We start from the raw sequence: 16,601 nt of genomic DNA on the forward strand, positions 1-16,601 counted from the left end.
TCATAATTTGATTCATCACCGGTGACCCTCGCTATCCACTCCCTCATTTCCTAAATATTTATCTTTCTAGAGATTTCAACAAGTGACTACATACGGAACGCAATGAGTGAATCTACACTCTAAAATATGTCTATACATCCGTATGTGGTAATCCATTTAAAATCTCTAAAATGACAAATATTTAGGAACGGAGGGAGTAGGAGTTTCCACCCGCAAGAGTAACAAGATCAAAGGGGAAAGCTTGTAACTTCTCAAATTGAGAAAGTGGTTGGTCAAAAGAGAGAGTAAAAATAATTTTGGATATGGTTAGGCCATCCCTCAAATCTCTCACAAATCTATCGAGGAATCGATGAAGTAGGGTCAAGAGAGAGCCAGAAGAGTTCTTGCCCATGTCCTAAATGTTTGGCTTGTAATATAGGTGGGGAAAAACTACTCCCTCCGTCCAACATGCCCATCTGAAAGGACACAGATAGTTCAACCTGCCTTCGCACACATGAGCAATAGTCCAATGCAAATGCAACCTATGTCATGGCAAGGATGTGAGACACTCAAGACATATTCAATGTGATCAACACAACAAGAGAAGCACATACAAAAAAAGATCACTCTCAAATACTCAAGCATATATGAGATTGGGCATTTTTTCCGGTTTATGTTTATCCTATTTGTATTCTTCTCATTTTTTTCTTTATTTTCTTTTGGGGGTCGCTACGCGTCGGCCGCGGATCTTTTTAAAAGATCCGCTGCCTCGACAGTCGTTTGATCTCGCGTTATCCAGCGTCACGAGTCTTTCCTCATCATTGAAACAAGTGCATTGTTGCAGAATCCTTCTTTGCAATAGACCATATGTTGCAGAAACATTCACAGTAGAGATTCTGTTACAGGGTTATTATTTTTTTGTCTCAATTTTTTTTGCAACATTGGTGTTGTTGTGGAACGACTTCTGCAACACATATGATGTTGCAGATTTGTTTTCATCTTAACTTTTTTGCAACATGGGTGTTGTTGCGGAACAACTTCTGCAACACAAATGATGTTGCGGAATATTTTTTCCGTCTTAATTTTTTTGAAACATGTGTGCTGTTGTGAAAGGACTCCTGCAACACAGGTAGTGTTGCAGAAAAACTGTTAAGGTGGCAGAGGCACGCGTCACGCGCGGACTGAGTCATGTGGTGCCACAAATAAGGTGTTTTGCACTAAGATGTGCATTGTGCACCGTCCGGTGGAACTTGGTTCTGGCGGCTGCATGAGTGGCGGAACGCTACGCGTGATCGGCCGGCTGATGCTAACCATTTCCCTTTTCTTTTACCTTCTATATGAAAATTTTCTAGATCACAGGAAAATCGAGGGAATCAAAATAAATCGAGAAAACCCAAAAAAAAACTGCTAAAACCGGTGGATGAAGGGCCAACGTCGTTACGCTTCTTCAGCCCACAAAAATCAGACACAAACTGGGTGAGAAGCCCAGGTAAGACCCACACGGGTACGAGTAATGCTACATCTACAAAAAATTACGGGGAGAGTGGTTTACAGGGTGACGAGGCATTCTTTCATTGGTCAATTTGGGGGGCACCGGCCCACCCCTGAAAATCAGGGGGCGGAGGTATGATTAGAAGAGAAGGGAGGTTTGTAAACTTCCTGTTGATTACATGTAGGTGTAGGATTATTGGCTCATACCCACCTCTGCCCCGAAAATTCTAAACGCACAGACTAATACGGGGAGTTTACGGACTCTCCTTCGTTAACTAATCTTTGCCCCCCCCTGATTTTCAGGGGGTGTGGGGGCCCTCACACTTATTTCTCCCAATCATATTATTCCAGCTAAGCCACCCCGTGAACAGTAAAAGTTATGCCCGTGCGTGTAGCAAAGCTCCCTCTGCCCCCCATTTCCTTCGGCGGCTGCTCCTCTCTCTCTCTCTCTCCCTCTCTGTCGCTGCGGCTCTCGCGACTCATCCTCCCCATCCCAAAACCCTCGAAAAGCAAAGGCGGCGGCGCGACATGGCAGAGGTCGAAGCTGCGCTCCCGGTGGCGGCGACAGAGACCCCGGAGGTCGCGGCCGAGGGCGACGCGGGTGCGGCCGAGGCGAAGGGGCCGCACAAGCTGCAGCGGCAGTGGACCTTCTGGTACGACATCCAGACCAAGCCCAAGCCCGGCGCCGCCTGGGGCACCTCGCTCAAAAAGGGCTACACCTTCGACACCGTCGAAGAGTTCTGGTGGTACGTGTGCGCGCTCCTCTCGCGCTTCCTCACCCGATCCGCTCAGATCTGATCCAGTCATTTAGATGTTCTGCTGGTTCCTGTTCCCAGTGGCTACGTGATGGGGATTTTTGGCCGACAATATCGAGTTATATATGCCACCTTGCCCAACAAATCCGAAAAGTATAAGTTGTTAGGTTGTTCTGAAGATTCCTGTTGATTTGTATGACTAAGTGCTACAAATTTGAGATGTTGTTACTGCTGGTGGGTCGAGGTCGGATTGCTTTTGGACAATCTTGTTTTGTTGTATGCCTAGCTCTCATATCTTGGGAGGGTCTTGTGGGGCGTTTTTAGCATTGGTCAGAACTTTGTTGTATGTTGGAATGATGCATATATGATACTATTTGGCACTGTAGCTGATAAAGGATTATTTCGTTGCTATCAACAGTCCCTTGGACTTTTAACATTTTATATACACGTTGAACTTTTCCTATGTACTTTTCAATTTAAATCAACTTTAGGTACTAATATTCGTATATTCCCACTTGAGCATGACAAGTTTTATGTATAGTTTCTTCTCCAACTTCCTCCTGAGTATATTGTGGAAGGAAAATCTTCCTACGAGTAAGAATAATATGGTTCTGTTTGGCGAATAAGAAATCTCAACATATGTACACGAGACTTAAGTGTTGTTTATATTAAGTTTGCATGTGTCATTATTTGTATGTTGAGATAAACAAACATTTGCTGTTTTTAATTGAATATAAAGATTCCTAGATTTTTTGATAGTTGGACACCATTGCTTGAGCTCAGTCTCCGGCTCTCCGCCATTTCATTGTTTCTTTCTGTTTCTTACTTCGTTCCTTTAGGCACCCTTTACTCGTTGGTGCTTCCTTTATGGGAATAAGGGAAAACCCTATATTACTAAATAGCAATAATAATCTTACAGTACAAAACACATTTTGGTTTGTTTATGGACCAATCCATCGCAACATATATTTTCAGATACAAACATGACCATAAGACCAGTAATGTATAATCATATTTGAGGAGTAGCAGTATCAAATGCACTTGATAACGTTGTGCAGTAAAGTGAAATCAAAATTCTGTTTTCTGTTATGCTAAACTTCTTCTACTGCAGCATTTCTTCCTATTTTCTCTTGAACAGTTTGACTATGATTATGCTATATGTTTCTACATTGTAAAATTCCTTCTTTAACTTACGCCTTCCTGGTTTTGTCGGCAGCTTGTATGATCAGATTTTCCGTCCGAGTAAGCTGGTAGGAAGTGCTGATTTTCATTTATTCAAGGCTGGGGTAGAACCAAAGTGGGAAGATCCAGAGTGCGCAAATGGGGGCAAATGGACTGTGATATCTAGCAGGAAGGCCAATCTTGATACCATGTGGCTTGAAACGGTAAATTTCTGTAATATTAATATTTTATTTCTCCGAGGTGCTTAGATCTACCATAGCATCGCATGCTTTATCTGGGTTCGTAAGTCCCTACCAGCGGAATCCTTTTGACTAACCTTGTAAACTTGCAGTGTATGGCTCTGATTGGAGAGCAGTTTGATGAAAGCCAGGAAATTTGTGGTGTTGTTGCTAGTGTCCGCCAGAGACAGGATAAGCTTTCATTATGGACTAAGACTGCCAGTAACGAAGCTGTTCAGGTTTGTTTTGGGAACAAAAACATTTTGCAAATCAGCCTCACCGATGTTGTTTTTTGCACATTCTAATGTATTGGTTGAAATGTTGATGGGGATAGTAGCCCAGTGCTTCCTCACCTCTTGTAGAGTCCACAATCAACATGCATCTAGTTTTGTGGATTATTTTAGGGAAAATTTTAAACAAACGAGCACTCTACAGACCACAGTTCTGATGCATGAAACAGACCAAAAGCTTAATTACAAATTGTAAATAACCCACTATATGGCAAAGCAAAGTATTGATTGGACAACCAACTTTACTGGTCCATGAAGCAGAAAAAGCCTTCTATTCAATTGACAAAAGGTCACTCTTCATATCTCTTGGAAGTGAAAACAATTTAGTTCCGAAGGAAAAAAAGAACTATATTATTCTACTCAATGCTGTTTAGCTGCAGCCTGCAGGGATGGTACCAGTCAATTGTGTTGGCAAGGCTAGTCTTTGTGGTGCTGCACTGATGTTACCTGTGTCTGTCATGCAATGTGTTTACAAGTAGTTACTGTACATTGAAACACTCTAGACTATAGAATGTATGTATAACATGAACATGCATTGGAAGAAGATGCTCTTAAGTTTTTATTTTCACTAGGAAAAGCACTAAAGGAAACATTTGGTACTCACTAGTGTACTTAATAAATTTGTTTTGTATTTAGCATCAGTTTTACAAATCCCTTTTTTTTACTTGTGTGTTTATTGAAGGACGTTCCCATGTGGGCATTTTTCATCTGTTTTGTAGTCCCTCTGTCCCAAAATGTAAGACGTTTTTTGACACTATTATAGTATCAAAAAATGCCTTACATTTTTAGACAGAGTACAATATAACTAGATCAAGCTTTAGAGATTCTCTTTCTTTCCAATGCATGCATATGTAGATAATAATATTGGGCCGCCCTTCCATTTATACAATTTGGTCCATTTGCCATGAATAACACCAAGCCCCAGGCTGCAACTTATATGTTGCTGTTTAATCATGCTGAGATGGTTGTTAATGTGTTCACCCCTTCTTTCATCATACTACAGGTAGACATTGGCAAGAAATGGAAGGAGGTGATTGACTACAATGATAAGATGGTCTACAGCTTCCACGTATGCCTCTTCTTTTTTATTGCCCAAAATTGTGCACTAGGCACTCGTAGAAAGCATTCTATGTCTGCAGCTGACTCTGTTTTGGTGTCACTCAAATGCAGGATGACTCAAGAAGTCAGAAACCAAGCAGAGGTGGACGATACACGGTGTAAGGCCGCACACATGATGAAGACTGCAGCTTGGAAAAGTGGCCGTGTAGTGTTTTACTGAGATTCGAACCGCCTCAGCTAATGTTGTTTGAGGCAATTTTCCAATCTACTATGTCATTTTGCTCTCTGATTGCTTGTGGTATGCAGAGATGTTGTATGCACTAAATTTTCCTCGCAATATCCCTTGATTTTAACAATCCAGAGGAGGAACCCCGCCTCGTGTGGGAAGTGGGATGCATTATCACTGTTTTAAGCATATATTTGCCTTGTTCAAGACTTACGTATTGGCTGTTTAGTCCACATTTGTGGGCTTCGAAAAGCTGGCAGGAAAAAAAAGAATTTTGCGGTTCTAAGTTGATGAGACTGTGTTCCATACATGTCCAACCAAATTAAGTCTGCATAATCTGTTTCCACGTGCAATCTTCCTTTCCTCGTTACCCTCCTATCAATATTTCATGCTTAGATCTAATTTGTTTTTGTACCTTTGATCTTGCCCAATGATACCTTTTACGTTTGAGGAAGTGGAAGTAAGATGTGGCTGTTTAGATGCCGGTCATTGTTGATGATTGGTATCATCTGGCTTGTGAGTTCAGCTCTATAGTCTTTGAATATTGTTGAATGTGGTTGCACAAGAATTAGCTAGGATTGCTAGAATTTTGATTTGTAAAGAGTGGTTAGGTAATGCTCCTTCTGACCTTCCCCTCCTACGTAAAGATGTAAGGGCATGTACAATGGTACTATCTTAAGAGTGCCACGTAGGATATATGATGAGGTGGAGGAGAGAGAACTCATAAGAAAAGGCTTGTCTTCTCTTATTTAAGATAAGACAAGAGATGATTTTTTAGTACAATATGTCTCACCATGTTTTTAGGAATAGCTAATTATTGAAGATAAGGCTAAGAGATGATCCATTGTAGACAAATTTTTTTGTCATCTCTAAATTACATACAAGACTTAAGATAAGCTTGCTCACCAATGAATAGAGAGGAAGTAAAGCTGTCAAAAAAGAAAAAGAAAAAAGAGTGAAAGTATGATCTTGCCCTGCGTCGGTGTGCTCCTACGCTCTGCGGTCACAAGGTCGCATGCTTCTCCCACCATGCATGTCCCATTTATACACGCACTGACTTGAAGCTCACTCACGCACGGCTTCACCCTGGCACAAGGAACACCGATGGATGCGTCACCGCGAACCACCCCTACGTCGACGTCTCAATTCACCGCTTGCTTCACCCACGGTCTTCTTCCCGCAGCACGTTCCTGTCCACCATTTCCTTCTCCTTTTCCGCATTTTCCATCCATCACGCAGGTCCTTTTTGCTTCAAGAACACTGCGGCATTTTCCATCGCACCTAAACAAAGAAAGAAACACCAGACGCAGGGCTTGCTATGCAAGCGATCGATCCACGCTGTGCTGCCTTGCCTTGGCTTGTGCTCTAATCAAACCCGGACTCTCCACCCCACGGTTGGTGACGGACGCCGCCCTGCCACCTTACCGCGCCATCTAAGCTATATCACCTCTTAGCCTCCTCCTCCATGTCCCTTCACCGATACCTCACCCCTCCACCACCAGACCATCATCACCCCCACCGCCACCTTGCGCGGCACCGTCGCAGTGTCGCGCACCAGCCATGGACACCGGCGAGCCCAAGGCCAAGGCCGCCAAGGTGTGCCGCGCGTGCGGCGACGATGTCGGGACGCGGGAGGACGGCAGCCCGTTCGTGGCGTGCGCCGAGTGCGGGTTCCCCGTGTGCCGGCCGTGCTACGAGTACGAGCGCAGCGACGGCACGCAGTGCTGCCCCCAGTGCAACACCCGCTACAAGCGCCACAAAGGTACTGTATCTGCCATGTTATGTACCCACATTGGCTCGTAAACGGCCAGTTCATGCCACGGTTCATCACAACTGGGCACATTCTGACGGAATCTACTGTCGCAGGTTGCCCGAGGGTGGAAGGGGACGAAGAGGACGGCGACATGGACGACTTAGAAGACGAGTTTCAGGTTAAGAGCCCCAAGAAGCCTCACGAGCCTGTCCCGTTCGACGTCTACTCGGTGAGATCGCTGTGCAATGTTTACTGGAGTCCATTTTTGAACAAACCAACCGAGCCAACCGTTTTTGTGAACTGACGCGACGCTTGCCTTGCAGGAGAACGGCGAGCAGCCGCCGCAGAAGTGGCGCTCTGGTGGCCCGGCGATGTCCTCCTTCGGCGGAAGCGGTCAGTGCAGAACACAACACCTCTTTTTTCTTCTTCTTCTTGTTGCTGCATGAGAGTGATCTGAAGAACTGAAGAGGAGTTCGTGTGGTGTGTGTTGATTTTGCAGTGGCTGGCAAGGAGCTTGAGGCGGAGCGGGAGATGGAGGGGAGCATGGAGTGGAAGGAGAGGATCGACAAGTGGAAGACCAAGCAGGAGAAGAGGGGCAAGCTCAACCGCGACAACAGCGACGACGACGACGACGACAAGAACGACGACGAGTACATGCTGTAAGCCCCCACCGTCGCCAAAGTTCAGTTCGAATTCGCTGACCAACAAAGTAGTACACTAGTACGTGGTACTCATCGCGCGCCGAAATGAAAATGGATCTATGGCGCAGGCTGGCGGAGGCGCGTCAGCCGCTGTGGCGCAAGCTGCCGGTGCCGTCGAGCCAGATCAACCCGTACCGCATCGTCATCGTGCTCCGCCTGGTGGTGCTCTGCTTCTTCCTCCGCTTCCGGATCATGACGCCGGCCAACGACGCCATCCCGCTGTGGCTGGTGTCCGTCATCTGCGAGCTCTGGTTCGCGCTCTCCTGGATCCTGGACCAGCTGCCCAAGTGGTCGCCGGTGACCCGGGAGACGTACCTGGACCGGCTGGCCCTCCGGTACGACCGCGAGGGCGAGCCGTCCCGGCTGTCCCCCATCGACTTCTTCGTGAGCACGGTGGACCCGCTCAAGGAGCCCCCCATCATCACGGCCAACACCGTGCTCTCCATCCTCGCCGTGGACTACCCCGTGGACCGCAACAGCTGCTACGTCTCCGACGACGGCGCCTCCATGCTCTGCTTCGACACCCTCTCCGAGACGGCCGAGTTCGCGCGCCGCTGGGTGCCCTTCTGCAAGAAGTTCGCCATCGAGCCCCGCGCCCCCGAGTTCTACTTCTCCCAGAAGATCGACTACCTCAAGGACAAGGTGCAGCCGACGTTCGTCAAGGAGCGCCGCGCCATGAAGCGCGAGTACGAGGAGTTCAAGGTGCGGATCAACGGCCTGGTGGCCAAGGCCGAGAAGAAGCCCGAGGAAGGGTGGGTGATGCAGGACGGCACGCCCTGGCCCGGGAACAACACCAGGGACCACCCCGGGATGATCCAGGTGTACCTGGGCAGCCAGGGCGCGCTGGACGTGGAGGGCCACGAGCTGCCCCGGCTGGTCTACGTGTCCCGTGAGAAGCGGCCCGGCCACAACCACCACAAGAAGGCCGGCGCCATGAACGCGCTGGTGCGGGTGTCGGCGGTGCTCACCAACGCGCCCTTCATCCTCAACCTCGACTGCGACCACTACGTGAACAACAGCAAGGCCGTCCGCGAGGCCATGTGCTTCCTCATGGACCCGCAGCTCGGCAAGAAGCTCTGCTACGTCCAGTTCCCGCAGCGCTTCGACGGCATCGACCTCCACGACCGTTACGCCAACCGCAACGTCGTCTTCTTCGACGTAACACCCCATCCTCCCTCCCTCCCTCCATCTGACACTTCGTGTTTCACTCCGGCGTTGGCCTGAGCTGATTGATGATGTGGTGTGGCGTTGCGATTGCAGATCAACATGAAGGGGCTGGACGGCATACAGGGCCCGGTGTACGTTGGCACGGGGTGCGTGTTCAACAGGCAGGCGCTGTACGGGTACGACCCGCCGCGGCCGGAGAAGAGGCCGAAGATGACGTGCGACTGCTGGCCGTCGTGGTGCTGCTGCTGCTGCTGCTTCGGCGGAGGGAAGCACCGCAAGTCAAACAAGGAGAAGAAGGGCGGCGGCGGCGACGACGAGCCGCGGCGCGGGCTCCTGGGGTTCTACAAGAAGCGGGGCAAGAAGGACAAGCTCGGCGGCGGGCCGAAGAAGGGGTCGTACAGGAAGCAGCAGCGCGGGTACGAGCTGGAGGAGATCGAGGAGGGCATCGAGGGGTACGACGAGCTGGAGCGCTCGTCGCTCATGTCGCAGAAGAGCTTCCAGAAGCGGTTCGGGCAGTCGCCGGTGTTCATCGCCTCCACGCTCGTCGAGGACGGCGGATTGCCGCAGGGCGCCGCCGCCGACCCCGCCGGCCTCATCAAGGAGGCCATCCACGTCATCAGCTGCGGGTACGAGGAGAAGACCGAGTGGGGCAAAGAGGTAAATCGTTCAGTATTTAGTTGCTAGTTGCTCACTGTAAAATTTCTTAAGATAGAAAATTTTAAAAAAAGTGCACCAGCCGGGAATCGAACCCGGGTCTGTACCGTGGCAGGGTACTATTCTACCACTAGACCACTGGTGCCTGGATGAGCTCTTGCCATTCGTGATCGTGTCATTCTCATTGATAAGTTTTGCCTAACAATCCATTTAATTTCTGGCGTGAAAATTATGCAGATTGGGTGGATCTACGGGTCGGTGACAGAGGACATCCTGACGGGGTTCAAGATGCACTGCCGTGGGTGGAAGTCTGTCTACTGCACGCCCACGCGGCCAGCGTTCAAGGGATCGGCGCCCATCAACTTGTCGGACAGGCTTCACCAGGTGCTCCGGTGGGCGCTCGGCTCCGTCGAGATCTTCATGAGTCGCCACTGCCCGCTCTGGTACGCCTACGGCGGCCGTCTCAAGTGGCTCGAGCGCTTCGCCTACACCAACACCATCGTCTACCCCTTCACCTCCATTCCCCTCATTGCCTACTGCACCATCCCCGCCGTCTGCCTCCTCACCGGCAAGTTCATCATCCCCACGGTAAGCGCTCATCACTTCTTTCAAGCAAGCTGTGGTCTGCCAGCTTTGGCAAGCAAGTGATCGGTTGGTGACCGTGCGTGGGTGTTGTGCAGCTCAACAACCTGGCGAGCATCTGGTTCATCGCCCTGTTCATGTCCATCATCGCGACGGGGGTGCTGGAGCTCCGGTGGAGCGGGGTGAGCATCGAGGACTGGTGGCGTAACGAGCAGTTCTGGGTCATCGGCGGCGTGTCGGCGCACCTGTTCGCCGTCTTCCAGGGCTTCCTCAAGGTGCTGGGCGGCGTGGACACCAACTTCACCGTCACCTCCAAGGCGGGCGCCGACGAGGCCGACGCCTTCGGCGACCTCTACCTCTTCAAGTGGACAACCCTGCTGATCCCACCCACCACGCTCATCATCATCAACATGGTCGGCATCGTCGCCGGCGTCTCCGACGCCGTCAACAACGGGTACGGGTCCTGGGGCCCGCTCTTTGGGAAGCTCTTCTTCTCCTTCTGGGTCATCGTCCACCTCTACCCGTTCCTCAAGGGGCTCATGGGGAGGCAGAACCGGACACCCACCATCGTTGTGCTCTGGTCTGTCCTGCTCGCCTCCATTTTCTCCCTTGTGTGGGTCAGGATCGACCCCTTCATTGCCAAGCCCAAGGGACCCATCCTTAAGCCGTGTGGAGTACAGTGCTGATTGGCCTTAGTTATCAATGGCTGGCACACATTGCACTTTTGGGGCGGTTCATATTTGACTTGCTTATTTTGTACAAGTTTTGCAAGCGAGATAAAGTGTTGATTCAGGGGGTTTCAAGTTGTAAGAATTTCTTCAGGACATTATATTCGAATGGAAGGACACTGTTTCTGCATCTCTATCGTTACGAGCATAATTTGTTTGATGCCAAAAGTTGACATGTCAAATTTTGGCAACTGTCAAATGTTGTAGAGATTGGTTGCTTGCCAATTTTCGTTGCCAATCTCATAAAAGATTGACAAATGTTGGTAACTTTCGATTTTGCCAAATGTTGGCTTGCCAAATATTGGCAATGCCAAATGTTGATAGCAAACTAATTATGCTCTACATTTTTGTGTTGGCAACTTGGCATACACCACATCATCAAGTATTCCCTCTGTAAACTAATATAAATTTTTTATTTTTTTTGATAAAAGAGAGAGGTGAAAGAGAGATCACCTCTTCGATTTCCATTACTAAAAATCACCAAGTCTTACAAGAACAAAATAGGAAACCAAGTCTTAACTACGCATCTCAGCCTACTACGGAGAAAAGAGAGAAGGACTCATTCCTCTCTCCCTCGCAACTTTCTCTCTAGCATCCAATATCTAAGGCCTGGGCTCATATATTGGCCCAGCACCAGCAAAATAAGCATAATAGAGTATCAGCATCAAAGAGGTAGTTCCTTCATCTTTATAATACATTATAACATTGAGCCAAAGCGGGGCCGAAGATAAATGGCAGAAAAGACAACGCATTGTAGGTTTGTCCAAGAGAAAGTCGGTCTTCCAGAGAGCAGTACTCCAGCCAATTTTTATCCCCCTGTGATTCTTCTCGCCCCCAGACGCCAACCATGCGCTACCTTGAACACCTCTTCTGCAACTCTTCCAACCTGCTTCACTCCAACCACCATCAGCTCACTTCTTGCGGGGTTTTTCTCCAGAATATTTCAATCATCTCAAAAAAAGATTCATTAGAATACAGGGGTCATCTGCCTTGTTATTCTAAAAAATCACTCCATTACATAATTGCCAAAGGGTCAAGCAAATGGCAGAAATCGCTATCATCACTATACCTCTTTCTGCCCTCCCAAATTTTTAACCCCAAAATCTTATCACAGAATCTAGGTTTTTCAGGAATGTTTGTCAAGTTAAAAGCACATTTCAAAACGTTCCACAGTAGGCGAGCTACTGAGCAGGTGAGGAAAGATGATCAATAGTTTCATTATGTCCACAGAAGGGACATTTTTTGTCCCCTTTCCACCCTCTGCATAGTAGGTTATCTTTTGTGAGAATGCTTTTCCTAAGAGCCAGCCACATAAACACTTTAACCCCAGGCAACATTTTAATTTTCCACATGAAGAAATGTGGAACTTTGATCCCGTTCTCAATTAGATGTTTGTAGAAGGATTTAATAGAGTAAATCCCATTTTTTTGTAAGGGTCCATTTAATGTCATCTTTTCTGCCATTTAAGGTAAAGGAAGCACACCCCTCTTTTAAGTGTTCCCACAATTCAAGGGAGTCACCAGTTAGGGTTCTTCTGAACCGAATTGTGGTAATTCCTTTCTCTATGACTTCTCAAACCGTTTTGTTTTTATCAAAACAAATACTGTATAATACAGGGAAACTTTTTTTCAAAGCTATGGATCCTATCCACCAGCCTTCCTAAAATCGAACATTGTTTCCATCACCCACAGTAAATTTACACAGGCATAAGAAATGCTCTTTGTGTTTTCACCCCAGAATTGTGAGTCTCTCTGCCTGGCTGTTATTATGCTCAAGGTCCCTTTTTTATGATATTTACTAAGTATGATTTCTTGCCATAAGCCTTCTGAAGTAAACATCTTCCACCATCATTTACACAACAAAGCTTTATTCATCAGGGTTAGGTTTTGGATTCCCAGCCCCCATGTCTTTTGGTCTACACACCTCAGACCATTTCACCAAATGATATTGTTTCTTCTCATTATTCTCTTGCCATAATAATCTAGCTCTAAAAAAGTCCATTCGTTTACACACCCCAACAGGTAGTCGATAAAAGGACATCATAAAGTATGGCACCCCTGTCAGTGAGGATTGGATCAAGGTGATTCTTCTAGCACTAGCCAATAGTCACCCTTGCCAGTTTTCATACTTTTTTCCATTTTTTCCTCGAGAGGTTTCCAATGTTTGTTTCTAATCCTTTTTCATCTACAGGTGGTCCTAAATATTTTATTGGTAAAGTACCAATAGGGCATGTAAATTCTGGACTTTATGGAAATTGATTTTCAGCCCAAACATCTGTTCAAAAAGACAGAGTATATATTTTAAATTGTGGGCACTCTCCAAATCATCTTGTAACAAGAAGATTGTGTCATCAGCGTATTGCAACATATTTACCCAATTTGTAACATTTTCAGTTAGAACTCCTTTTATTAAACCATTTCTCTTAGCATTCTCCAGCATTATAGCCAGAGCATCAGCTACTAAATCAAAATTCAAAGGTGATAGAGAGTCACCATGTCTCAGGTCTTTATGATTAAGGAAATATGTTCCCAAATCATCATTAACCTTGACACAGACTCTGCCACCCCTTATAGTCTCCATAACCCAATCTATCCATTTGTTTGGGAACCCTTTCATTTTGAACATTTGAAATACAGAAGACCATTTAATTTTGTCATATGCTTTTTCAAAATCTACTTTAAGGAGTAGAGCACTTTGTTTTTTCCTATGTATAGTGTTTAGAGCTTCATGAAGTATTAACACTCCCTCCATGATATATCCGCCTTTGACAAAAGCAGTTTGTATAGGGGAGATAACTTCATCATCCACCCAACTGAGCCTTTTCATCAGAACTTTAGTAATGATTTTAAAACTCACATTTAACAAACAAATATGCCTAATTTTTTGTATTTGGTTATCATTTTTTATCTTAGGCACATGGGTAAAAATACCATAGTTCAACCTACTAATATCTATTTCTCTATCTGCAAAATCATCTAACAAGGCCTTCAAGTCATACTTGATCAAGTCCCAAAAATGTTGATAGAATTCAAGAGTAAATCCATCAGGACTAGGGGATTTGTTATGGGCCATATTAAAAGCAACATTTTTTATTTCCTCAAGAGAAAATTTCTCAATCAGTTTGTCACTATGTTCTTTTTATTTTTTTTGGCATTATCAATATTTAAAGAGACAAAAGAATCATCAGGAGAACCAAATAGGTTTTTATAAAAGAGGGTAATGTAATCCATTAAGTTTTTGCCCCCTTCAATATGCGCTTCATCTTGATCTAAGCTGTTAATTTTGTTTCTCCTACGCCTGCCATTAGCTTTCGCATGAAACAATTTAGTATTACCATCCCCTTCTAAAATCTCGTCCAGCTTTGCTCTCCTTTTTCCATTTAGCCTCCTCTTGTTGAAGAAGCCTATCTAACTGAGCTCTAAGTTCCAGTTGTTCTGTTCTATCATCAACTGTGAGTCCATATACCTCACAGTGTTTATTAGTAATATCAAGCTTAGAAATAATTTCTTTCTTAAGCTCCCTGTACCATGCATTCATGTTCCTGTTCCAACCTTTTAATTTGGGTCTAAGCAATCAAAATTTAGTTTGCCACCTATTAATGATGATGCTAGTGATATTTGGATCATTCCATATCTCACTTACAATCTTATAAATCCCCTATATTAATAGCCATGCTCTTTCACATCTGAAAATAGGTTCAGATTTCTGTATGTCTCCAGAATCTAAAAATAAAGAAGTGTGGTCAGACTTTTCTCTAACCAAAGCAGTCACCTGAGTCACAGGATCCTATCCAGTTTTTCAAATGTGGGTATAGGAAAATTATTCCCCCAGGTAAATTGCCTCCCTTGCATCTCTAATTCCCTAACTCAAGCCTGCTATAGAATAGCATTAAACAAAAAAAAACTCCAGTGTCCAAGAGATCCTGGTTTATTTTTTATTAGTGTTTCTAATGGTGTTAAAATCACCCCCAATCAGGATGGGATTGACACTCTCCTGAAAAATCTTGGATAATTCTGCAAGGAAAGTAGCTTTCCTCTCTGGCTGAGCATCCCCATAAACCACAACTAAGTCCCAAATCAATCTAGTTTTCAAATCTCGCAAAGTCATCTTAATATGGTAATCACCCTCATCCTAAGAAATAACATCTAAAGTAGTATAAATGGCTCCCAATAAAAGACCCCCTAACTTACCCCTAGCAGGAGTAAAATGCCAATGGAAATCTCTACCAGCACAAACAGCTAGCAAATCAGTCCTAGAAAATTGTTGCCTCATTGTTTTGTATAGTACTAGGAAGTCCACTTTTCTATCCATGATTATTTCTCTAAGGAATCTTCTCTTAATGTCTGTGATGCCCCAACTTAATCATGCACTAATCATACACGCAAATATGCACGATCAATATCAGAGACTCACGGGAAGATATCACAACACAACTCTAGACAGAAATTCAAACATAAAGCTTTATATTACAAGCCAGGGCCACGAAGGCTCGAATACATAAGTCAGCGGAAGCAACAACATCTGAGTACAGACATAAGTAAACAAGTTTTCCTTAAGAAGGCTAGCAAAACAATGATAACTAGATCGAAAAGGCGCAGGCCTCCTGCTTGGGGCCTCCGAACTACTCCTGGTCGTCGGTGGTATCCACATAGTAGTAGGCTCCGTCGGGGTAGTAGTAGTCATCGACGGGATTAGATGGCTCCTGGGCTCCGTCAACTGATCGCAACAATCAGGTAAAGGGGAAAAGGTAGCAAAGCAACCATGAGCACCCATCCAAAGTACTCGCAAGACTTAAATCAGATCTATGCTAAGTATGCATCGATACCAAAGGAATGGGGCTATATCTTTGGACTATACTACAGAAATGCCTGAATAAAAGGTAAGGCCTAGCCTATTGAAGACTAACATCTTGCAGCGTCTTGCAGCATCAGAAGAGTGCATATTAGTATATCATAAAGCAGTAAGTATGTATTAGCAATGCCCAGAGATCCTTCCTCGTTTTCCCCCGCGAGGAAGCGATCCTGGAGCCATCATATCCATTTAGTGTCGCAAGTATCCAGTTCTAGTTGTAATAGACCGGGACACAACTCCAAGCATCCGTTACCGTGGACACGACTATTCGAATAGATATACTTCCTTGCAGGGGTGCACTGACTTACCCAACACGCTCGATTAACCCCGGTCGGACACATTTTTCCGGGTCATGCCCGATCTCGATTGATCAACACATCATAGTCCTACCTAGGCTCAACAGAGAGATCAACACGCTGATCTACATCCTAAGAGGAAATCCACTCGTTCGCCCCCCAGCGCAGCGGCCGGCGCTATTTTGCCCCATCGCTTGGCGCTTTTTAGGCCATAGGGGCAATCTAGGTCCCAGCCATGCCCCTAGGGGCCGACCCCCAAGACGGTTAAATTCAAACATACATTTCCCGCCTATCAAAAAAGGTGATCAATGCCACAAGTCAGGCGATCAAATGCCACAAGCTCGGCGATCACCATGCCATAGTTCGGCAATCAATAAACTTGAAAGTTCAGCGTTTAAAAGAAAGGACGGCGAGTGTGGGCTACTCGGCATACTGCATCAAATGGTGGCGACATCCTCCGGCATCGGACTGGTGGGAGTCAACGTGCGCGGGCTAGTCGTAGTCGACGCGGCTTCTGTGCTGGGCGTCATGGAGGCGTCGCTGGGGCTTGGCGGCGGTGTTGGGGTCGGCGTGGGAGTTGGTGCAGCCGTCAAAGGCATCTGGTTCAGGATAAGGCCACACTCTGCCAGGAACCACACCTTGACCTGATTGTCCATGGTTGACATGTCC

The 16,601-nt window shown here is 46.3% G+C and overlaps 2 protein-coding genes and 1 non-coding gene across 3 annotated transcripts; 2 read left to right on the plus strand and 1 right to left on the minus strand.

Annotated features, from left to right (window-relative positions):
- The first annotated feature begins 1,875 nt into the window (after positions 1-1,875).
- On the plus strand, positions 1,876-5,417 carry LOC119320801 (eukaryotic translation initiation factor). Its single transcript, XM_037594747.1, has 5 exons — positions 1,876-2,216; positions 3,442-3,610; positions 3,739-3,864; positions 4,919-4,984; positions 5,086-5,417. Exons 1-5 carry the CDS (start codon positions 1,999-2,001, stop codon positions 5,134-5,136), a joined length of 630 nt encoding a protein of 209 aa, XP_037450644.1. The 5' UTR covers positions 1,876-1,998; the 3' UTR covers positions 5,137-5,417.
- Positions 5,418-6,662: 1,245 nt separating this feature from the next.
- LOC119320812 (cellulose synthase A catalytic subunit 7 [UDP-forming]-like) lies at positions 6,663-10,919 on the plus strand. Its single transcript, XM_037594756.1, has 8 exons — positions 6,663-6,962; positions 7,067-7,182; positions 7,277-7,346; positions 7,453-7,612; positions 7,723-8,812; positions 8,915-9,478; positions 9,713-10,063; positions 10,156-10,919. Exons 1-8 carry the CDS (start codon positions 6,761-6,763, stop codon positions 10,741-10,743), a joined length of 3,141 nt encoding a protein of 1,046 aa, XP_037450653.1. The 5' UTR covers positions 6,663-6,760; the 3' UTR covers positions 10,744-10,919.
- Positions 9,550-9,620, minus strand: TRNAG-GCC. The gene has a single exon. It is a non-coding gene; the product is annotated as a tRNA-Gly (tRNA).
- Positions 10,920-16,601: the final 5,682 nt, after the last annotated feature.

This window comes from Triticum dicoccoides, chromosome 1B, assembly GCF_002162155.2.
Source record: "Triticum dicoccoides isolate Atlit2015 ecotype Zavitan chromosome 1B, WEW_v2.0, whole genome shotgun sequence".
NCBI classification, from domain to species: Eukaryota; Viridiplantae; Streptophyta; class Magnoliopsida; order Poales; family Poaceae; genus Triticum; species Triticum dicoccoides.

What these genes read in the sequence shown, in the direction of transcription:
- LOC119320812 (XM_037594756.1), top strand. Translation starts at nt 6,761, where the DNA reads ATGGACACCGGCGAGCCCAAGGCCAAGGCCGCCAAGGTGTGCCGCGCG. An exon ending in GCAACGTCGTCTTCTTCGAC is followed by an intron (nt 8,813 to 8,914) that starts GTAACACCCCAT and finishes TTGCGATTGCAG; the next exon opens with ATCAACATGAAGGGGCTGGA. An exon ending in AGACCGAGTGGGGCAAAGAG is followed by an intron (nt 9,479 to 9,712) that starts GTAAATCGTTCA and finishes AAAATTATGCAG; the next exon opens with ATTGGGTGGATCTACGGGTC.
- LOC119320801 (XM_037594747.1), top strand. Translation starts at nt 1,999, where the DNA reads ATGGCAGAGGTCGAAGCTGCGCTCCCGGTGGCGGCGACAGAGACCCCG. An exon ending in ATACCATGTGGCTTGAAACG is followed by an intron (nt 3,611 to 3,738) that starts GTAAATTTCTGT and finishes GTAAACTTGCAG; the next exon opens with TGTATGGCTCTGATTGGAGA. An exon ending in CCAGTAACGAAGCTGTTCAG is followed by an intron (nt 3,865 to 4,918) that starts GTTTGTTTTGGG and finishes ATCATACTACAG; the next exon opens with GTAGACATTGGCAAGAAATG.